This window comes from Notechis scutatus, chromosome 1 (genome assembly GCF_049901735.1).
Source record: "Notechis scutatus isolate UNSWTSFEM ecotype Mainland chromosome 1, rNotScu1.2, whole genome shotgun sequence".
NCBI lineage: Eukaryota > Metazoa > Chordata > Lepidosauria > Squamata > Elapidae > Notechis > Notechis scutatus.
Genome location: NC_142009.1, coordinates 3,779,732 through 3,802,731, shown reverse-complemented (window position 1 = coordinate 3,802,731; position 23,000 = coordinate 3,779,732). Strand labels below are relative to the sequence as shown.

At 49.3% G+C, this 23,000-nt stretch overlaps 1 protein-coding gene and 1 long non-coding RNA gene across 2 annotated transcripts in view; one reads left to right on the top strand and one right to left on the bottom strand.

The window, feature by feature from the left end:
* LOC148132658 (uncharacterized) overlaps positions 1 to 23,000 on the top strand; it is a 335,548-nt gene that overhangs the window by 160,687 nt on the left and 151,861 nt on the right. The gene's annotated exons all lie outside the window — the stretch shown is intronic.
* MYO18A (myosin XVIIIA) overlaps positions 9,219 to 23,000 on the bottom strand; it is a 222,074-nt gene continuing 208,292 nt past the window's right edge. Inside the window, 2 exon segments of the mRNA XM_087955982.1 lie at positions 9,219 to 10,575; positions 15,814 to 15,930. Coding sequence (XP_087812108.1) covers positions 9,252 to 10,575; positions 15,814 to 15,930 — 1,441 coding nt within the window. The 3' untranslated portion in view covers positions 9,219 to 9,251.

Sequence of the window (23,000 nt, the reverse complement as noted above, 5' to 3'; positions counted from 1 at the left end):
GTCTTCCATTGTCTCCTGGCATCCGCCCCCCTCAATGACACCCTTAGGAGCCAAACCCCCGGAGGAGGGAGGGGAAACCTGCCAGGCCACCCGCAGAACGAGAGGGGAGAAAAGGCCCTGGGGTGGGGTGGGGGCCCATTCTAGGCCGTGGCGTCCCCTGGCTTGCTCTCCAAGTCGCTGTCGCTCAAGTAACTCCGGGAAATGGGGGCCGGTGGAGGGCATCCAAACAGTCCCGCTCCTCGTCCGATCGGTCGCAGGCGAAGGCTTTCCAGGGGCCAGAGGGGCTGCGGAGGGAAGGAAGGAGATGCACGGCGTTAATGCCCTTGTTCCCGATACAGGTTTTATATAATAAAAACAACCTGGTCAGGCCACACCTGGGATCCTGCCACCCAGGTGGGGCACCAGGTGGCAAAAAAAAAAAGAGAGAGAGAGATGGGAGGAAAGGCGCAGAGAAGAGCAACTACTAAGAGGATCCAAGGCCTGGAGACTAAAACGTAGGAAGAACGAACGAACGGCGGCAGGATTTGGGAAGGTCTACTTTGGTGAAAAGAAGGACGGGGGGGACACACACATGATAGTAGCATTCCAGTATCTCAGGGGCTGCCCCCAAAGAAGAGGGAGTCAAGCTATGCTCCAAAGCCCCTGAAAGGCAGGACGAGAAGCAACGGATGGAAACCAACCAAGGAGAGAACTAAGGAGGAATTTCCTAACAGTGAGGACCAGGGGAACTACTGGCCACCAGGAGCTGTGGGGGCTCCATCACTGGAGGTTTTCAAGAAAAGATTGGACAGTCACTTGTCTTGTATAGGTGCTCCTGCTTGAGCAGGGGGCTGGACTAGATGACCTCCAAAGTCCACTCCTATCCTAATTTCTATTCTATTCTATTCCTTGTTCTATTCTCTTCTAATTTCTACTCTTCTCTTCTCTATTATTTTCTATTCTATTCTATTCTATTCTATTCTATTCTATTCTATTCTATTCTATTCTATTCTATTCTATTCCTTATTCTATTCTATTCTATTCCTTGTTCTCTTCTAATTTCTTTTCTCTTCGAATTTCTTTTCTGATTTCTATTCTATTCCTTGTTCTCTTCTCTTCTAATTTCTACTCTTCTCTTCTCTATTATTTTCTATTCTATTCTATTCTATTCTATTCTATTCTATTCTATTCTATTCTATTCCTTATTCTATTCTATTCTATTCCTTGTTCTCTTCTAATTTCTTTTCTCTTGAATTTCTTTTCTGATTTCTATTCTATTCCTTGCTCTCTTCTCTTCTAATTTCCTTTCTCTTCGAATTTCTCTTCTCTATTTTCTATTCTATTCCTTGTTCTCCTCTTCTAATTTCTACTCTTCTCTTCTCTATTATTTTCTATTCTATTCTATTCCTTGTTCTCTTCTATTCTATTCCTTATTCTATTCTATTCTATTCTATTCTATTCTATTCTATTCTATTCTATTCTATTCTATTCCTTATTCTATTCTATTCTATTCTATTCTATTCTATTCTATTCTATTCTATTCTATTCCTTATTCTATTCTATTCTATTCTATTCTATTCTATTCTATTCTATTCCTTGTTGTCTTCTAATTTCTTTTCTCTTCGAATTTCTTTTCTGATTTCTATTCTATTCCTTGCTCTCTTCTCTTCTAATTTCTTTTCTCTTCGAATTTCTCTTCTTTATTTTCTATTCTATTCTATTCCTTGTTCTCCTCTTCTAATTTCTACTTTTCTCTTCTCTCTTATTTTCTATTCTATTCTATTCCTCTTCTCTTCCCATTCCAGTCCAGTCTACCTTCTACCTTCTATCTCATCTGCTTGCTTGGGGGAAAACAGTAAAGCTGGCAGCTTCCGTTTTTGCAAAGATCTCATTATTCATTTCTGCATTTCTCTCTCTCTCTCTCTCTCTCCTTCTCTATATCTCTTTCTCTCTCTCTCCCCCCTACTCCCCCTGCATGCCCCCCAAATCCTTTCAGGGCATTCCACGATGATTTATTCCCCCCCCACCCACCACCCACCCAGGGTTATCAGAGCTAAGCAAATAATCTGTGGCAAATCAGGAATATGTTGAGAATTTCACCCTTTTTATGTCGCAAGGAAAAAAGGACAGAAACCTGGCTCATTACATGGAACGATTTGCAAATTTCCCTCCCCGGCTGGAAGACTTTGGGGGTGGGGGGAAGAGGTGGGGGGGGGGAGAAAGAAGAAGGATTTGAAACCGGAACCGTACCTTTTATTCCAACCGTCACCCCGAATTAGTTAAGGAGCTTCCACCACAGCCCTTGCCTGGCTGCAATTAGGGGAGGGGGGACTGGATCTTCAGCACCTGCCCTCCCCCCCCCCCATGCTTATGGGGAGGGAGGGGGTCGGTTCCCACTTTTGGCCAAAGCTTCAAAGCGCTGAGTGATGTAGCTACCCTGTTTCCCCCAAAAATACGACGTACCCTGAAAGTAAGTCCTAGCTGGATTTTTACACATGTACCCAATATAAGCCCTACCCCACCCAAATAAGCCCTAATTAAGATCCCACCCGCTCCAGGATCCACAGGTAAAAATTAAGCTAGGATGGGGATGTGGGGGGGGAGGGTAAACAGATAACAGATAGTTGGAAAGGACCTTGTAGGTCATCTAGTCCAACCCCCTGCCCAAGTAGGAGACCCCCCCACACCATTTCTGACAGATTGCTGTCCAGTCTCTTTTTGAAAGCTTCCAGTGATGAAGCTCCCACAACTTCTGAATAACAGAATAATAACAGATTAACAGAGGTTGTAAGGGACCTTGGAGGTCATCTAGTCCAACTCCCTGCCCAAGCAGAAGACCCTACACCATTTCTGACAGAGGGCAGTCCAGTCTCTTCTTGAAAGCCTCCAGGGATGAAGCTCCCACAACTTCTCTTCCATCGGTTGATTGTTCTCACTGTCAGAAAGTTTCTCCTTATTTCTTAGTTTGAATCTCTCCTTGTTCAGTTTCCATCCATTGTTCCTTGTCTGGCCTTCAGGTGCTTTAGAAAACAGCTTGACCCCCTTCCTCCTCTCTGGGGCAGCCCCTCAAATATTGGAAGATGCTCTCCTGTCTCCCCTGGTCCTTCTCTTCACCAGACTAGCCAAGCCCAGTTCCTGCAACCGTCCATCATATGTTTCAGCCTCCAGTCCCCTTCATCATCCTGGTTGCTCTTCTCTGCACTTTTTCCAGAGTCTCAACATCCTTTTTTATAGTGTGGTGACCAAAACTGGATGTAGGACTCTAGGTGTGGCCTTACTAAGGCTTTATAGAGGGGTATTAGTACTTCCCTTGATCTTGATTGTATCCCTCTGTTTATGCAATTTACGATTGCATTAGCTTTTTTGGCTGCTGCTGCACACGGCTGGCTCCTACGTAATAGTGGAGCCACCCTACTACTTACTTTTGGACAGGTGTAGCCAGGCCTCGCACACTCCGACACCTGCCTTTCTAGTCCATTTCTTCTGCAGCTGGCAAGGCTGGCAAGGCTGGCAAGGCTTTCCTGATGGCCTCTGGAGCTGAGAACAAAGCTCAGGATCGATCCAGAGCTCTGTTACCGGCTATCATCTGTATCTCTGCCTGCCTGCCTGCCTGCCTGCCTGCCTGCCTGCCTGCCTGCCTGCCTGCCTGCCTGCCTGCCTGCCTGCCTATCTATCTATCTATCTATCTATCTATCTATCTATCTATCTATCTATCTATCTATCTATCTATCTATCTATCTATCTATCTATCCATCCCTGTCTGCCTGTCCCCTGTCTATCTATCTATCCATCTATAGGGGGGGACTGGACACTAAAACATACGAAGAACAGTTGCAGGAACTGGGCCTGGCTAGTCTAGGGAAGAGAAGGACCAGGGGAGACAGGAGAGCAGCCTTCCAGTATTTGAGGGGCTGCCCCAGAGAGGAGGAAGGGGTCAAGCTATTTTCTCTAAAGCCCCCGAAGGCCAGACAAGGAATAATGGATGGAAACTGAACAAGGAGAGATTCAACCTGGAAATAAGGAGAAACTTTCTGACAGGGAGAACAATCCACCCATGGAACAGAAGTTGCCCTCAGAAGTTGTGGGAGCTTCATCCTTGGAAGCTTTCAAGAAGAGACTGGACTACCATCTGTCAGAAATGGTTAGGGGCTCCTGCTTGGGGGGGTTGGGCTAGATGAGCTCCAAGGTCCCTTCCAACCTCTGATTATCTGTTATTATTCTGTTGTTCAGAAGTTGTGGGAGCTTCATCCCTTGAGACTTTCAAGAAGAGATTGGACTGCCATCTGTCAGAAATGGTGTAGGGTCTCCTGCTTGGGCAGGGGGTTAGACTAGATGAACGATAAGGTCCCTTCTGACTCTGATTATCTGTTATTTGACAACCAAAGGAGAAAAGGCAGAGAAACTGTGAGTGTGGCCTCCTTCAAGCAGCCCAAGCTACTGGAAGCAATTAAAACCCGCTCTTGGACTCATTCAAAGAAGCTCTGGGGAAAGTGTCAATGCAGCAGGTGCCAGGGACGCTCAGGTGAGTGGAGGAGGTGACCCACATGCGGCCTGCTTCCAGGTGTGGCCAAGCTCTATCTGAGCAGGGACAGAGCAGTCTGTGGCCACGACAAAGGGCTCCTTTCATAGCTCAGGGTTGAAATGAGGGATCCTTGGTGCTCTTCCTATTTTGTTCTTAAAGATGTTGCATGACCCAAGTAGGGAACATCATCAACAGGAGGAGGAGGAGGAGGAGGAGGAGGAGGAGGAGGAGGAGGAGGAGGAGGACAAGGAGGGGGAGGAGGAGGAGGAGGAGGAGGACAAGGAGGGGGGAGGAGGAGGGGAGGAGGAGGAGGAGGAGGAGGATGCCTTGAAGACAGGACAAGAAGCAACGGATGGAAAGTAAGGAGGAATTTCCTGAGAGTGAGAATAATGAACCAGTGGAACAGCTTTGCCACCAGGAGTTGTAGTTGCTCCATGGCTGGAGGCTTTTAAGAAGAGACTGGGCAGCCATTTGTCTAGGGACTGAGCAGGGGTTGGACTAGAAGACCTCCAAGGTCCCTTCCAACTCTCTTATTCTGTCTCCAGCTGGCTACTCCCGAAGGTCATGCCAGACTAAGGAAGAGGCCAACGGGCTACCTCAGCGCGCGTCTTCTGGGGCCCTCTTACAACCAGTCCCATGCGCAATATGCCAAAATAGTGGGGGGCTTTCGGAGTGGGGAGGTGGGTGTAGAAAATAAGGCAGAGTGGGCTGTACACCCGTACCCCAAACCCAGAATTTTTTCTCCGTTCTTTTCTTCCAGCTCTGTATTTCTCCCAGCCCTGGCACGCACCCCTGAGCTTGGAGATCCCCTCCCTCCTCTCTCTCCCCCCCCTTCCCCCTCCTCCCCCCTCCCCATTTGCCCAAACCCAATTCCACTCTTCCCGGCTCCATTTCTGTTATATCAGCTGGAGCATTAAGTGCATTAAGAAATCTAAAGCACAGCCCATTCTCCCAGCTGCAGGAGGCTGCGCCGCCAATTGAACATTTTAAAAAGAAATTGCTTTCCAAAGGAGGGTGGGAGAAAGCCCGTGCAAACACACACACACGCACATGCACAAACAGAGGGAGACACACACACACACACACACACACCCTGAAACGCACACAAAAAAACCCCACCACAGGTCCTTTCTTCCCCTTTTCCGGATCATTCTCGCCTTCGAAGCTGTCGGAAACGATTTCGTTCACAAATAATTTGGGTGAGCATGCGGAAGGGACTGGGGAAGAGGAGGGGGGGGATTGCCACAACTGCCTCCCTCCCCCCACTCCCTGCCGCCGCTAAACGCTAGCTGGGGGGGGGGGAGAGACGTCTCCGAGGTGGGCAAACAAAGAGCTCCCACTGCAAGACGGAACAGCTGCCAAATGTTGTGCGTTTTCGGCTCTTGCCAAGCTATGCAGGCATTTGTTCGTGGAGGCTCGCTGGCGGTTGCACGGCGAAAGACGAAAAATGGGGTGGGTGGAAAAGTAGACCAGAAGAGGGGAGCCCACAGCCAGTGGTGGGATTCAGCCAGTTCACACCGGTTCACCAGAACCGGTAGCCAAGTTTTTGTGCAGTTTGGCGAACCGGCTACCTCGCCATGCCTGGCCCTGCCTTGGCCCTGCTGCCCGGCCACCCAAGGTTACAAGGAGTGGCCGGGAGGGGGGGGGACAAGATGGGGCTGGGAGGGGCAAGGAGAAGCTGGGCGAGGCCAGGCACGCTCCTCAGCCGGTTCGCCAAATTTTGCACACAAAGTTATAGCGACCGGTTGTGTTGAACCGGTGCAAACCAGCTGAATCCCACCACTGGCTGCGGGCTCATATTAAGTGAGTGAGGTCGAGTTTGCTCATGGCTACCCAGTCACACGACCATCTAGACACGCCGACACAGCCGGTCGTTAAGGCCGAGAAGCAGTTGTTAAAATATTTGAATGCTGCCTCTGTTCACAGCTCCTTTCCTGGGAAGGTAGCGGAGCGTTTCCAGACCACCCTGGCAGAGCGGGAGACCCTTCCAGAGTTGCAAGTCCGTGTCTTCTTCTCGTGACCATCTTAGGAGGCCTTTGATGTAGACACTTCGGACCAGACTGGGACTCTCCCCTCAAGGAGAGACTCCCCGGTTGAATTGCGGCCTAGATATGGGCAGGTCGGGTGAGGTTCTGCTTTGCAGTCCTAACCAGCGCGACCAACCAATGTCTTTTCTGGGCCAGGGAGACAGGACGATGCAGAACCGAAGAACGGCGGGTATTTGTATGTGGATCTTTGGTTATTCGGGTTTTCTCCCGCGTAAGATTGGAAGTATCTAGGCAACGTTTCGATGAAGTCTCATTCATCATCTTCAGGCTTGTGTCTTCGGCTCTGTGCTTTTCAGAGTGATGTGAGCTTGCAGCTGAACACACCTCCAGCCAATCAGAACATGGCCAACCCCCAACCAATCAGAACACAGCCAAACCCCCAACCAATGAGAACACCCCCCACCCAATCAGAACACAGCCAAGCCCCCACCCAATCAAGTCACACCCCCACTAGCAGGAAAAAGGAAGAAGCAGCTGCAAGCTCACATCACTCTGAGAAGCACAGAGCGGAAGACACAAGCCTGAAGATGATGAATGAGACTTCATCGAAACGTTGCCTAGATACTTCCAATCTTACGCGGGAGAAAACCCAAATAACCAAAGATCCATATATATATACAGACCCATCTCTCAAATAAAAGAGAGGGTGCCTATGTGCGGAGGAATGGTGTTGGTTCCCTGTTGGTGAACCTGTGGCACGCATGCCGGAAGTGGAACGCTGAGGCACTTCGGCTGGCACGTGAGAGCTCGCCAGGAAGAGCCCCACTGCACATGTGCGCACGCCGCCACCGCCCGGCTGATTAGTCAGGTATCCGGTGCGCGCATGCGCAGGAGGGCAAGAGGGCGCTTGAGACATGAACGCCTGTGCAGAGACACACAGAGCGCACCGAGGGGTCGCACACTTATGCGCAGAGATGCACGGCACACAGGGGATCGTGTGCGCACGCGCAGATGGATGGCAGGCAAAGGTGATCGCAGGCGCATGTGCAGAGGTGCGCGGTGGGGCGATCACGTGCACATGTGCAGGTGCATGGCGCATGGGGGTTGCGCATGCATGCGCAGCACGCGGTGGGGGGTTGAGTGCACATGTGCAAGGGGTGTGGGCATTGCCTTCTGGGTGTTGGCACGTGAGCTGAAAAAGGTTTGTCGCCACTGGTGTAGGCCCATTAAGTATCTGAGGCAATGTGTCTCAATCTTGTCCACTTGAAGAGGGGTGGGCTTCCTCTCCCAGAATCCCCCATCCAGCAGGCTTTAAGAGGTGTGAACTTCCACTCCCAGAATCCCCCAGCCAGCAGGCTTTAAGATGGGTGGATTTCAAATCCCAGAATCCCCCAGCTATCATGGAATTCTGGGAGTTGAAGTCCACCCCTCTTCAAGTGGACAAGGTTGACAAAACCTGGCCTACGGAATAAAGGCACTCAATTCTTGAAGGCGTCTGAGAAGGTAGCAGTTCCTCAAGGTCTTCTCTTCTTCAGGATACAACCGTGTTCTTCCGAGGAAGATGCTGGCAGAGGATAAGGAAGGGAGCATCTTCTCTTGCCCCCACAAATTTTGGAAGCTGCCAACCTTCTGTGTAGGCCACAAGGAGGCCATCGGGCCCAGGTTCTGCAGGACTGGTCTTCACACACTTCCACCACCACCCAAAATTAGAGGACCGTGAAGATTGTCTCCGCTACCCGACAGCAGTCGCCATCCTCCTCCTCAAACCACACGGACGCAATCAGCCAACGGTGTTGGCCCATCCTTGCAACCCAGAAGTAGCTGTGCGGGTGCTTCTGACACTGTCATATCCCTGTTGGAGTCGGAATCCGAAGAGGAAGACGAACAGCGGACAGGAAGTGGGAGTGTGGCTCCGTTGGCTGTGGAGGAAACTGGGGAAGGGCAAAGTCCGGCTGGGCAGAGCAGGGGAGAGGTAGAACAAGGGAGAGGGAGTTCAGAGGGAGATTCAGGCCCACCCCCTCTTCATCCTAGGGCCAACAGGAACGGAGAAGAGAGCAACGTCGATTGTGTGGCTTATGGGGGAGGAAAGGGCCCTGATTCCCTTCATCAGCCGCAGCTGGGAACACAGTGTTTAAAAAGGGAAGCTGCACTCAGCAAGCTGTTGGGAGCAAACATGAATTTATCTTGTATTGTTGTGACTTATCTGGGTTCCCGGCGTCTTCCCAACTGTGTGTGTTTTGTTGGACTTTCAAAGTCTGCAATTCCTTCTCCTGCCCTGTCCAGTTAATTGCTGCAGCTTGTGGGTTGTGTTGGTTTTTATTTATAGTTTGTATGTACTTTGTTTTCGGACTGAACTTCCTCCACTTAAAGGCTGTTCCTGGGAGACTTTTTTCTCCGGCCAAAGGTCACCTGGACATTGGGGGCAAAGTTGGAGGTACCAAAGGGACTCTTCTTGCTTATGTGACTGGGTTGCCTTTGTGCCATGGCCCTTTGGGTCATCACAGACACGAAGACGGACAGAGGTGTACGGGGAGGTCAAAGTGAGAACCCACGAGGACAGGGTTAGTTCCTGGAGACACACATTCCATGCTGGAGGTCAGTCCCCAAACCACAAAGGGTCCCAAGTGTCCAGAGCCAACCCCCCCCCCCATGCCGAAAACCACTGGAACAGCAATCCAAAGCTCCTTCCCAACCCGTCCGCTGCCCACATTAGTCAGGAAAACCATGCTCAACCTCGGCACACTCCATGCTACCACCTGCCTTTAGTCGCTCTCCGGCCGATACAAGTACTTCATCATCAGGCTGTCCACTTGCTTCTTCCGTTTCTTCTCCTCCTTCTTCAGCTGCTTGGTGGACTTCCCGGCCTCGGGACCCCCACCCTCTCTGGGGACACCGCCGTTCTCCCCATCGGAACGTTTCGGGCCCTTCTTGATGCTGGAGTCGCTGCGGTACGAGACGGTGGAACTGGACGAAGACTCTGAAGATGAACCAGAGTGGGACCTCTGCTGCTTCTTCTTCTTGGACTTCTTCTTGGACTTCTTGGCACGCTTTTTGGAGGTCTTTCGCTGCCGTTCGGGAGAGGAGGAAGAGGAGCAAGAGGAGGAGGAGGAGTCGCTGGACGAACTCCGCTTCCGGCTTCTCCTACCCTTCGTTTTCTGATCAGGCCTGTAGAAGTCCAAAGCCGAGGCTGACCGGCGGAGGCTGCTGGCCGGGTGTTCGGTGGTCTCCAGCAGAGTGGTGCTCCTGGCACTGTGGACACTCCTGCGGTCATCTTCATCTGAGTCGGGGTCCTGGCTGGAGCGTCTGAATTTGACAGGCTTGTAGTTTAGCACCTCGCTGATCGCGGCCTCCAGATCTGGGTCGAGGTAGCTCCGATGGCCGACCGGCCGGATGTCCGCTTCGTTGAGGCGCAGATCATCTGTGGCGGACGTCCGAGGCCGAGGAGGCACCGAGAGGCTGCGCGCGGCCGAGTGTTGGCTGCAGAGGGAGCGGGAGTCGCTCGGGGCCAGGCTGGCTGTATCATCCAGCTGGGAACGGCTCAAAGAGATCCGGGAGCCCGGGCGGCCGTAGGACGGGACGAGGTCGTCCAAACGAGAAGCGCTACGCCGGGAGCTCCCGGGGCTTGAGAGGGCCAAGCTGAGTGACGAGCGGGTGTCATCTTCCAGGCCCGCCCAGGAGGCTCCACTCTGACTGACCGTGGCCGAGAGGACCGAGGTCCGATCGAATTCGGCAGCCGAGGTGGACCAGCGCTTCTCCAGCCCTTTTGGGAGGCGGCTGCTGGTCTCGGAGAGGACCGAGCCCCTCTCGCTGAGCTCGTCCAGGCCTCCGCCAAGCGGCTTCTTCCAAGAGGCAAGGGAGCTACTCTCGTCCGAGCCGCCAGCCGTTGAGGCACGGGTGGCCTTGCGGAAGGAGCGGTCCGGTGAGTCCGGGCGCTCACTCAGGGCGGAGAAGAGGCTCTCCTCGTCCCCTTTCCCTCCAATGGAGTCCTTGAGGTTGGCGCGCTTGCGATAGCTCAGCGAGCTCATGACGGACGCCGGCCTGTCCTCCCCATTCTTAGCCTCCTTGCCAGCCGTGTCCACGGCGGGTCTGACCCAGGCAGGAGGCGACCGCAGCGGGGAGAAGAGAGCAGGAGGAGAGAGAGACAGAGAGAGAAATGGTTAACTGGAGGTCAACAAGGGCGTTGGTGGTGCAGTGGTTAGGAATACAGGACTGCAGGCTGACCCTGCCCACGGCCAGAAAGTTCGATCCTGACCGGCTCGAGGTTGACTCAGACTGTCATCTTTCTGAGATTGGCAAAATGAGGTCCCAGATTGTTGGGGGCAAGAGGAAGGAAGGAAGGAAGGAAGGAAGGAAGGAAGGAAGGAAGGAAGGAAGGAAGGAAGGAAGGAAGGAAGGAAGGAAGGAAGGAAGGAAGGAAAATGAGGAGAAGGAAGCAAGCTGTACATGGCACAGTGGTTAGCGTGTACTATTTCAGGTCGATTCTGCCCACAGCCAGAAAGTTCAATCCTGACCAGTTCAACGTTGACTCAGCCTTCTGTCCTTCCGAGGTTGGTAAAATGAGGACCCAGATTGTTGGGGACAAGAGGCTGACTCTGTAAACTGCTTAGAGAAGCACTGTGAAGTGGTATATAAGTCTAAGTGCTAGGGAGGGAGGGAGGGAGGGAGAGAGAAAGAGAAAGCAAGCAAGCAAGAAAGAAAGAACAAATGAAGGAAAGAAGGAAGGAAGGAAGAAGGAAGGAAGGAAGGAAGGAAGGAAGGAAGGAAGGAAGGAGGAAGGAAGGAAGGAAGGAAGGAAGGAAGGAAGGAAGGAAGGAAGGAAGGAAGGAAGGAAGGAAGGAAGGAAGGAAGGAAGGGAAATGAGGAGAAGGAAGGAAGCTGTAGTGGCACAGTGGTTAGCGTGTACTATTTCAGGTCGATTCTGCCCACAGCCAGAAAGTTCGATCTTGACCAGTTCAACGTTGACTCAGCCTTCTGTCCTTCCGAGGCCGGTAAAATGAGGACCCAGATTGTTGGGGGCCCAGAGGCTGATTCTTGAAAAAGACCCGTGAAGCGGTGCCGTTATTTTGTGCCAGCCGCGCTCCTGGATTCCTGTTGGGTTTTGTTTAAGGAAAGGGGAAGGGGGGAGAGGGAGGGAAGCCCCCCCCCACCTTCCGCCATCGATTTCAATTTGTTTTGTTGTCAACTACCTGGGAAGCGTCGGGCGGCACAGAGCAATCGATCCTCCCAGCGGGGCCCGAAAGGAAGGGGGGGAGAGAGACCACGATTTCCCACAGCCGAAGGTTGCACGTGTGTGCGGAGGGACAAATCAAGCCAATTACAGGTGGTCCTCAACTTAACGACCACCAGATTTCTGCAGCTGAGCCAGACAGAACGACTATAGGGTTAACCCCCCCCCACACACACACCACTCAAGCAGGGGGTTGGGCTAGAAGACCTCCAAGGTCCCTTCCAACTCTTTTTTTAAAACTCCGTCGTTTAAGTTGAGTTTTGCCCCAGTTGGCGATCTTGCTGGCGACCATTGTTAAGCGAATCACCACCGTTAAAGTGAGTCATGTGGTCGTTCAAAGTGTCGGGAGGGGGGAATCACGTGACCACCGGGGGCATGGCAACAGTCGTAAAATAGGAGTCAGTTGCCCCAAGCATGGAAGTTTTAATCATGTTAATGATGGGGACGCCGTGATGGTCGTTAAGTGTGAAAAACGGCTTGTAAATCTCTTTTTTTTCCCCAGGCCGTTGCAACTATATGAATGTCGTAAGTCGAGGACTGCCTGTAAGAGGATAATTGTCAGGATTCTATGCCTGTTTTAGAGTTGCCATGAAAAGCGGGGGGAGGGAAGAAATTTGAAGGAGCAGTGTGGCGGTTTAAAACCGAAAGCGCATTCCACTCTTATCTTGCAAAGATTGTAACTAAGCTACCGGAATTTCTGTCCGGGAAAATCCCTAATTGGAGAACATGATTGATGACTCTCAGCTATGAGGGAATATTGGGTTGGAGAATATGATTTATGACATACCCGGAGGGATGGGAGGAAACAGGGTCATAGGTGATAGTAAATTACGTGTCTCAGGATCGGCTTCATACAGGTCATGAGGATATTGTCAGCTTTGGAAGCCATATTGAGACCAGATGCTCCCACGCTGCCACATTTTGAGCCTGGGATTCATGCGCCAGTTGGAATCTGATTCTGAGGGGGAGATTGAGCAGCTGACAGGGAGTGGGAGTGTGGCTCCCGTGGCTGTGGAGGAAACTGGGGAAGGGCACCGTCCGGCTGGGCATTCAGAGGAAGACCCAGGCCCACCCCTTCTGCATCCTAGGGCACGCAGGGAGGAGAGGATAAGGGAGCAACATGGTTTACGGGGGAGGAAAGGGCCCTGATCCCCTTTCATGGGCTGCAGCTGGGAAGGCTGGGCAAACTGTGCATGGCAAAGTTGCTGGAAGCAAAGCGTGCATTATCTTTGTCGAGGCTTATCTGGGTTTTGGTGTCCTCCCAACAGTGTGTGTGCCTCATTATCTTTTGGAAGTCTACAAGTTATTAACCTGGTCTGTTGTGTTAATTACTTCAGCATGGTTCCTGTTCGGTTTTTTTTTTATTTCTACTTTATCTGTATTTTGGGTTCGGACTGCATTTCTTCCCTTTGTAGACCGCTTTTTGGAAGAGTTTGATCTCCCACCGAGGATAATTGGACATTGGGGGCCAAGTTGGAGGCATGAAAGGGAATTTATTCTACTTTGGTGACTTTGTTATTTTTGTGCCATGCCCCTTTGGGTCATCACACTGGGAAGAGTGGGAGGGGGGAATTTCTGGGAGCGTATGGAGTCAGACATAACAACATTCTTTTTTCTAATTCAAGGTCATGTTATTTCTGCACCTGGGTGAGAGGACGCCTCGTGTTAGGACGGACGGTGATTGAACCATGTGATGCGATGATGGGTGGCAGGGGGTGGATTTGTAGTTTTTTTTTTACTTATTGCAAGGAAACCTGGAACTTTCACATTCGGGATTCCCCAGTTGTGCCAGTTTACTGTCCAAAATTTAATAAAAGAACTTTTTAAGAAGATGTCCGTCTCGCAGCTATTGGATGGAGCGGAGGGTTGCTGGAACGCTGACAGACAGGTTGACAGACATCTTCGAGTTTTCCTGGCGGGGGCAGGGATTGTCTGCACAGAATTTAAAAAAAGGGGAGGGGGCTGATGCCTAAACACGCCCCCCCCCCCTCAAAACCAAAGGGGGAACCCATCTCTTCCCATGAAGCAGACAGAAACTGGACTGGCATGGTGCCTGGTCACTCAGGTGGGCATTGCAGTGTAGCCCGAGGAGGTGTAAGGGGGGGGAAACTCCGCCGGCTGCCCCTTCCCCAAATAACAGGCACCGGCTTGGAAGTTGGTGCAGGGATGCCACTCCGTGCCAACAGCGTGAGACAGCCATGCCTCCCTGCGGCGGGTTGCTATGGCAACAGGGGGTGGTGGTGTTTGGTTTCCTATAAATAGCCCGTCTGGCTGCTGGTCACTACCAGAGGACAAGGGTGGGTGGGTGGGTGTTGGATATATGGGGAGGGGGAGACATCGATGGAGATACTGATATCTGGTTTGGCAAAGGTGTTGCTGCAACAATGCCTACTAGAAAAAAAAATGGGTGACCGAATTATAGCGGTCAATTTGTGACAATCTTTGGAGATAGAACAATCTTCGGAAAATGATATTTACACACCTATTTATTGGCTCTCCGCTCATACAAACCACTCATATTTTCTTCACAGGGATGTTTTTATCCCACTATGAACGTATTATTAATGTGTCAGTGTTTTTTTTATTTTTTTAATATAGCTTGTAAATAGGGATGTCTACTGCTGGTCTAAGGCCGTAATAAAGTTATATTCTATATTCTTCTGGTTTGGGCAAGGTCAGCAGGAGCCGGGGATCAGACCGTGGCCTGAAAAGAGGGAGGGGGGGGGTGTTATAAAAGGAGGGAGGGCGGAGAGGATGTGACATGTCGTGCCCAGCAAACCGGTGCTTTGTCTCGACTGGATTTATCCTCATCCGCTGGAACCCAGGAAGAGTCCAAAAGGCAGAGAAAAAACGGGGTTGCAGAATGTCCCTGGGTGGTCTTGCTTTCCCCCACCCCAGATTGGGTCACACACACCCTGGATTAGGGGGCTATCTCTAAAAAGGGCTAGGGAAGACCCCCCCCCTGCCGCCCCCAGGTAGCCAGTTCCTTTTCTCAAGGAAGTGGCCCCTGCCATCAAGAGGCCCCTAAGGGTAATTGTTGAGGGGGGGGGGCAGGAGAGCCCCACCCATATAACTGGGAGGGGGATCTCGGAGTCTTAGTGAACAACCAGCTAAATAGGAGCCGATGTTGTGCAGCAGCAGCCAAAAAAGCCAATGCAATCCTAAGTTGCATTAACAGAGGGATACAATCAAGATCAAGGGAGGTACTAATCCCACTCTATAAAGCCTTAGTAAGGCCACACCTAGAGTCCTGCATCCAGTTTTGGTCACCACGCTATAAAAAACATGTTGAGACTCTGGAAAAAGTGCAGAGAAGAGCAACCAGGATGATTAGAGGGCTGGAGGCTCAAACATACGATGGACGGTTGCAGGAACTGGGCCTGGCTAGTCCAGGGAAGAGAAGGACCAGGAGAGACAGGATAGCATCTTCCAATATTTGAGGGGCTGCCACAGAGAGGAGGAGGGGGGTCAAGCTATTCTCCAAGGCACCTGAAGGCCAGAGAAAGAATAATGGATGGAAACTGAACAAGGAGAGATTCAACCTGAAAATAAGGAGGAATTTCCTTGACAGTGAGAACAATCAACCCATGCAACAAAAGTTGCCTTTAGAAGTTGTGGGAGCTTCATCCCTGGAGGCTTTCAAGAAGAGACTGGACTGCCATCGGTCAGAAATGGTGTAGGGTCTCCTGCTTGGGTGTGGGGTTGGGCTGGATGACCTCCAAGGTCCCTTCCAATCTCTGATTATATGTTATTTGTCAGCCTAGGGGACGTCTGGGGGATTCTGGGAGTTGAAGTCCACAAGATTTAAGATGGCTGAGTTTGGATGGCTGGGGGATTCTGGGAGTCGAAGTCCACCAGTCTTAAAGTTCCAAGGCTGGACACCCATCTGGTATAGAGTCTCCTGCTTGAGCAGCGGGTCAGACTAGAAGATCTCCAAGGCCCCTTCCAACCCTGTCGTTCCCTTTCACTGTTTTCACACACACAACGCCACAGGAGGAATCTTCTGCTGTGGGTTACTGCCACGTAGGGCTGCCCCCCTAAGCCCAGAGCCTGCCCCCCCGCCCCATGGGAAGGATGCCCCAGCATGCCAGGCCAACCTGCTACTCTTCAAACTTCCGTCCTCGGAGACCGACTTGGAAGAGCCCTTGTTTTTCGACAGCCACGATTTCACTCCGTCCACGCGGTCTTCCAGCTCCGAATCGGAGTCTCCCTCACTGGGGACACAGACAAAAAGGAAGAGGAGAAATTAGAGGTGTGTATTTGCCGGCATAAAGGGCAACAGGTATCACTCTTAAGGAAGCCCAGGTAAAATGTGTCCAAATAGGACACCCAAATGTTGGAGGTGCAATCATAATCGGGGAACATACTTCCATAGGTGGTGGACGTGTCCTCATGCACAGAGATATGGCCAAAAATTAGATCATGGTTAGAGGAAATAACAAAACTGAGAGTGAAATTTAAACCAGAAATCTTCTTATTAGGAATGTTAGAACCTAACATGCACAGAAAATACCAATATTTGATGCTCCATATCATAACGGTGGCCAGAATTTCTTTCACCCAAAATTGGAAGCAGGCTACGACCCCCCGGTCCCAGAAGCCATAATTATTAATAAGATATCTCAATGCGCAGAGATGGATAGATTAACAAAACTATTGAAGGATAAAGAAGAATATTATAAAAGATGGGACGTTTGGTACGAAACGATTGATGTAATACTATAAAACCATAAAACAATAAGGTTTTCGTGTAAATAAATGCAAATAAAAATGTATATATGTATAAAATGTCTAGAATGACAAAAGAATCAAATACCGAGATGTATAACACGTTAATAGAAGATATTTACAGTGTAAACACTGCTATAGTAATGCTGTAAAGTGCGGAAATTTGTTTTTAAATGTTAAAACGTTGAATAAATAAATTAATTTTTTTTAAAAAAAGAAAGCCCAGGTAAGAAGGGTTAGTCGGTGTTCGGAAATGCCACCATCCCCGCGGCCTTCGTTTGAGGTGCCTGGTGTCCCCTCAAGGCCAAGGAAGACCAAGCGGGTCCCGATGGACGGACGGAGGGGTCGTCACGAGCCCTTTGGTTCAATCCCCCGTCATCATCAAATTTGAGGAGGGGGGAACTCATCAAATGTGCAGACGACAGCCAAGCCGACAGGACTAGCCAACGCCCCAGAAGACGAGCTCAGGGTCCAAAAAGGTCTTGTCGGATTTGAACACTGGGCCCTATCTAACAAAAGAGTGTTCTGATATTTGAGGGGCCGCCCCAAAGAACTTGGGGTCAAGCTATTCTCCAAAGCCCCTGAAGGTTATTCTGTTCTGTTCATTTCTAATTCTATTCTATTCTATTCTATTCCTTATTCTCTTCTCTTCCTCATTCTCTTTCACATTCCATTCTATTCTGTTATTTCCATATTCTATATTCTAATATTCTATTCATTTCATTTCATTCCTAATTCTATTCTATTCATTTCTAATTCTATTCAATTCTATTCTATTTGTTGCTCTGTTCTATTGTATTATATATTTCTATTCTATTCTATTCCTTATTCTCTTCTCTTCTCTTCCTCATTCCATTCTATTCTGCTATTTCCATATTCTATTCTATATTCTATATTCTATTCATTTCATTCCTAATTCTATTCTATTCATTTCTAATTCTATTCAATTCTATTCAATTCTATTCTATTCCTTATTCTCTTCTCTTCCTCATCCCATTCTATTCTGCTATTTCCATATTATATTCTATATTTTATTTTCCATTTTCTATATTTTATTTTCTATATTCTATATTCTGTTCTGTTCCACATTTGCAGGAACTGGATACGTCTGATCTAATGAAAACAAGGACTAGGGGAGACACGATAGTATTGATTGATGGGCCGGATTGATTTCTCAATCTGGACTCTTTTGCCTGACTCCAGGCAGCTCTCAACACAAGCAATATAAAAATAACGATCTACCAAACCGTAAACAGATGACGACTCTGGTTAACACACAGAAACCAAACACCCAACAGCCCCAGCCCCCTCCCTGACCCCCAAAGCCTGGAAGGGGAGTTCTCGGGGGGTTCGCAGACCGACATCGGGATGGGGAGCCCCATGCATCTCAGGGGCAGCCTCGTTCCAGAGGGGAGAGGCCACAACTCCCAGAATTCCTCAGCCAGCAAAAGCCCTGTGGACTTCAACTCCCAGAATTCCTCAGCCAGCAAAGGCCCTGTGGACTTCAACTCCCAGAATTCCTCAGCCAGCAAAGCCCTGTGGACTTCAACTCCCAGAATTCCTCAGCCAGCAAAGCCCTGTGGACTTCAACTCCCAGAATTCCTCAGCCAGCAAAGGCCCTGTGGACTTCAACTCCCAGAATTCCTCAGCCAACCCTGAGAGGTGGTCCTGTGGACACATCAACCTGCATCCAAAAGGAACAATTAAAAAAACCCAAGGGGGAAACAGACCGGCTTCAATCCAGATAAACAGAGATTAGCCCCAGACAAACAATCAATCCAACTAACCAACAATAATAGCCTAATCAAGGAAGTGGCCCCACCCAAAACCAGAAGGAGAAGCTACTGGATATGAAGAGGGAGCCAACTCCTCGCCCATCACCACTGGTGAGGTTCCTCCCTTGGAGAAGGAAAAGGGTGCAAACCAAACCCCCGAGCCCAGATAGCGCCGAGGGCCCCACAATTCAACCTTGGGCTGCCGAAATCCCCTTCTATCAGAGAGGGCATCCTCAAATAACCAGGCCTTTCCTTTCCTTTCCTCTTTTCACTTTCTCATTGTCTTCCTTCTTTCCCTTTTTTCCTTTCTTCCCTTTCCTTCCTTGTCCTCTTTCCCCCTTTCTCATTATCCTTCTTTCCTTCTTTCCCTTCCTTCCTCCAACCCTTCCCTTCCTTCTCCTTTTTCCTCTCCTTCCTTCCTTCCTTCCCCTACCCCTTCCTTCCTCCTCTTTTCATTTCATTTTTTTTCTTCCTCCTTTCACCTTTCCCCTTTCTTTCCCTTCCTTCCTTGTCCTCTTTCCCCCTTTCTCATTTTCCTTCTTTCTTTCCTCTTATTTCCCTTCCTCCCTCCAACCCTTCCTTTCTCTCCTTCATTCCCTCCCTAACCCTTCCTTCCTTCCTCTCTCCCTCCCCATCATCCCATCTTTCTCATTCCAAACCCTTCTTTTCCCTTTCTCTCCCTCCTCCCCCTTCCCTCCCTCCCCTATCCCTCCCTCCCTTTCTCCTTCCTTCCTTTCCTTCCTGTTTCCCTTCCTTCCTTCTCATCTTCCTCCCTCCCTCTCCATCATCCCATCTTTCTTCCTCCCACCCTTCTCTTCCTTCTTTTCCCTTTCTCTCCTTCCTTCCTTCCCTCCCTCCCCCTCCCTTTCTCCTTCCTTCCTTTCCTTCCTGTTTCCCTTCCTTCTCATCTTCCTCCCTCCCTCTCCATCATCCCATTTCTTCCCCCACCCTTCTTTTCCTTCTTTTCCCTTTCTCTCCTTCCTTCCCTCCCTCCCTCCCCTCCCTTTCTCCTTCCTTCCTTTCCTTCCTGTTTCCCTTCCCTCCTTCGCATCTTCCTCCCTCCCTCTCCATCATCCCATCTTTCTTCCTCCCACCCTTCTTTTCCTTCTTTTCCCTTTCTCTCCTTCCTTCCCTCCCTCCCTCCCCCTCCCTTTCTCCTTCCTTCCTTTCCTTCCTGTTTCCCTTCCCTCCTTCGCATCTTCCTCCCTCCCTCTCCATCATCCCATCTTTCTTCCTCCCACCCTTCTTTTCCTTCTTTTCCTTTTCTCTCCTTCCTTCCCTCCCTCCCATCCCTTTCTCCTTCCTTCCTTTCCTTCCTGTTTCCCTTCCTTCCTTCTCATCTTCCTCCCTCCCTCTCCATCATCCCATCTTTCTTCCTCCCACCCTTCTTTTCCTTCTTTTCCTTTTCTCTCCTTCCTTCCCTCCCTCCCATCCCTTTCTCCTTCCTTCCTTTCCTTCCTGTTTCCCTTCCTTCCTTCTCATCTTCCTCCCTCCCTCTCCATCATCCCACCTTTCTTCCTCCCACCCTTCTTTTCCTTCTTTTCCCTTTCTCTCCTTCCTTCCTTCCCTCCCTCCCCCTCCCTTTCTCCTTCCTTCCTTTCCTTCCTGTTTCCCTTCCTTCCTTCTCATCTCCCTCCCTCTCCATCACCCCATCTCCCTCCCTCCCTCCCCTCTCTCTTTCTCCTTCTTTCTTCCTGTTCAGATTGGCCTCTCCCCCTTCCCAGCATCCCACCCCCCTCCCTTCCTTCAACCAGGGATCCCACCTCCCCAGAGACCCCCCAGCCCTGAATAACCCCTAAACAGGGATAACATCCCAACTGCTCCTCGGCAGCACAGCTCCGCTCTCCCTCCTCCTCCTCCTCCCACCTGCCCCATTAAGGCGATGGCAGGCTTGAGCGATGGGTCTGTGGTCCCTGGGTAAAGTGGAGTTTAGCAGCCACATGGCACCTCTGGATTTACGAGGACGCTGCCGTATGCGCCCAGCCAGCCTCGGCGCATGGGGCCTGATTTGTAGCCAGGCGTAAACAGCAGCCCCCCACTCCCCCCCCCCCAAAAAAAATCCAGCTTAAAGCCTCTAAATTTATAAGTGCCGGTGCTCCTAGCTGTATTGATCGCCCTGAGCATGGATGCGCCGTTATGCGCGAGATTGGGGAGGGGGGGGGTCGGGCGTCCCTCCATGTTGCAGGCCGTGTCCGTATAAATCTCCCCGCGAACACCGGGCTGTTTTATCGCCTTTGCGACGATTAGAGCCGCTAATAACTGCATCTATAGGGAAATCGGGGTGTTTATTTCTTCCCTCCGATGGGGGGGCTATAACTCCCGGCTTCCCGGGGTGGGGGTGGGGGGGGCTAAGTGGGAAAGCTTTGGGGAGGGGGGGGGTTTCCCCACCCCAGAAAAGAGGGCTCCGTGGCTACGACGTCCTCAGGGCTACGTCCTTCTTGGGTGTGTTCGCTGCGGCTGGCTAGTCCTCGGGGTACGGCCCAAAAAGGAGGCCCACCTTTCTGTCGCTCAGCGAGACGCCGCTTAAGGGAATTTAGCCCCGTTTCGTGACCCTCTCTTGCCACGGTTGTTAAGCAAACCACGCCAGGCTTAGTTAAGGGAATCCGGCTTCCCTGCGGCTTGTTAGAAAGTCGCACAAGGGTGAGCGTGGCAGCCTCCACCTCTGAGCCTCCCCGTTAAATCCGAAGCCATCAACAGGGGAGGTTTTTAAGAAGAGTCCAGAGACCGTCCCGTGCCTGAGATGCCATAAGGAGGCTGGACTAGACGACCTCCAAGGCCCCTTCCAGCTATATTCTATATTCTATTCTATTCTATATTCTTTTATATTCTATTCTATTCTATATTCTATTCTATTCTATTTTATATTCTATTCTATTTCTTTCTGAATCCTATTCTAATTCAATTCAATTCTATTCTATATTCTATTCTATTCTATTTTATTTTTTCTGAATCCTATTCTATTCTATATTCTATTCTATTCTATTCTATTCTATATTCTATTCTATTTTATTTTATATTCTATTCTATTTCTTTCTGAACCCTATTCTAATTCAATTCAATTCTATATTCTATTCTATTCTATTTTTTCTGAATCCTACCCTATTCTATATTCTATTCTATTCTGTTCTGTTCTAATCTATTTTATTCTCTATTCTATTTTATTCTATATTCTATTCTATTTTTTCTGAATTCTATTCTATTCTATTCTATTCTATTCTATTCTATTCTATTCTATTCTATTCTATTCTATTCCATTCCATTCTTATTCTATTCTCCATTCCATATTCTATTCTATTCTGTTCTGTTCTGTTCTGTTCTGTTCTCTTCTATTCTTCAATTCAATTCAATTCAATTCAATTCTAAATTCTATTCTAAATTCTATTCTATTCTATTCTATTCTATTCTATTCCATTCCATTTTATTCTTATTCTATTCTCCATTCCATATTCTATTCTCCATTCCATATTCTATTCTATTCTATTCTATTCTATTCTATTCTATTCTATTCTATTCCATATTTTCTATTCTATTCTATTGTATTCCATATTTTCTATTCTATTCTATTCTATTCTATTCTATTCTATTCTATTCTATTCTATTCTATTCTATTCTAATCCATTCCATTCCATTCTTATTCTATTCTCCATTCCATATTCTATTCTATTCTGTTCTGTTCTGTTCTATTCTATTCTTCAATTCAATTCAATTCTAAATTCTATTCTATTCTATTCTATTCTATTCTATTCTATTCTATTCTATTCTATTCTATTCCATTCCATTCCATTTTATTCTTATTCTATTCTCCATTCCATATTCTATTCTATTCTATTCTCCATTCCATATTCTATTCTATTCTATTCTATTCTATTCTATTCTATTCTATTCTATTCTATTCTATTCCATTCCATTCCATTCCATTTTCTATTTTCTATTCTCCATGCTGTGTCCCTCTTTCTCTCTCTCCCCACCCCGTGCAAATAAACGCTGGGAGGCCCTGTGTTTTATTTTTCCACCGTGAAAAGGAAAACCCGAAGAGCCCGATAAACAAACTCCAGGGGCTGCTGCGATTTTAAATTGTCGGAATTAAACCTCCCGTCAGAGGCAATTTATGTCCAGGGTAGCCGTGCCATTAGTTAAGCCGGAATCCCAATCGCTGCGGAAGGGACGGAGGCGGACAGAAACAGTCGGGGACATTAATTGCGTGTGGCAACAAGGCCCCCACCTCCCCTAGATCACTGCTAGAGTTCATTACATTGATCATTAGCCGGGAGCCAGACGGGACACGGAGGCTCTCGGGGGCGTCGGAAAGGAAAACAAGCCGAGCCGTCCAAACCAGGGGAAAAAATTAAAAATAAAAATGAAGAGCTTTTGAGAACTGCATCTCTGATGCATCTTTGCGGGGGTCAAAAATCTGGGGAGGGTTCCTCAGAGAGTCGGCCAAGATGAACAGAGTTGGAAGGGACCTTGTAGGTCATTTAGTCCAACCCCACCACCCAAGCGGGAGTCCCTACACCATTTCTGACAGATGGCAGTCCAGGATCTTTTTGAAAGCTTCTGGGGATGAAGCTCCCACAGAATAATAGTAGATAATAATAGATTAACAGAGATTGAAAGGAACCTTAGGAGGTCATCTAGTCCAACCCCACCATCCAGACCCCCTACACCGTTTCTGACAGATTGGCAGTCAACTCTCTTCTTGGAAAGCCTCCAGGGATGATGAAGCTCCCACCGTTTCTGAATAACAGAATAATAACAAGAATGGGAAGGGACCCTGTAGGTCA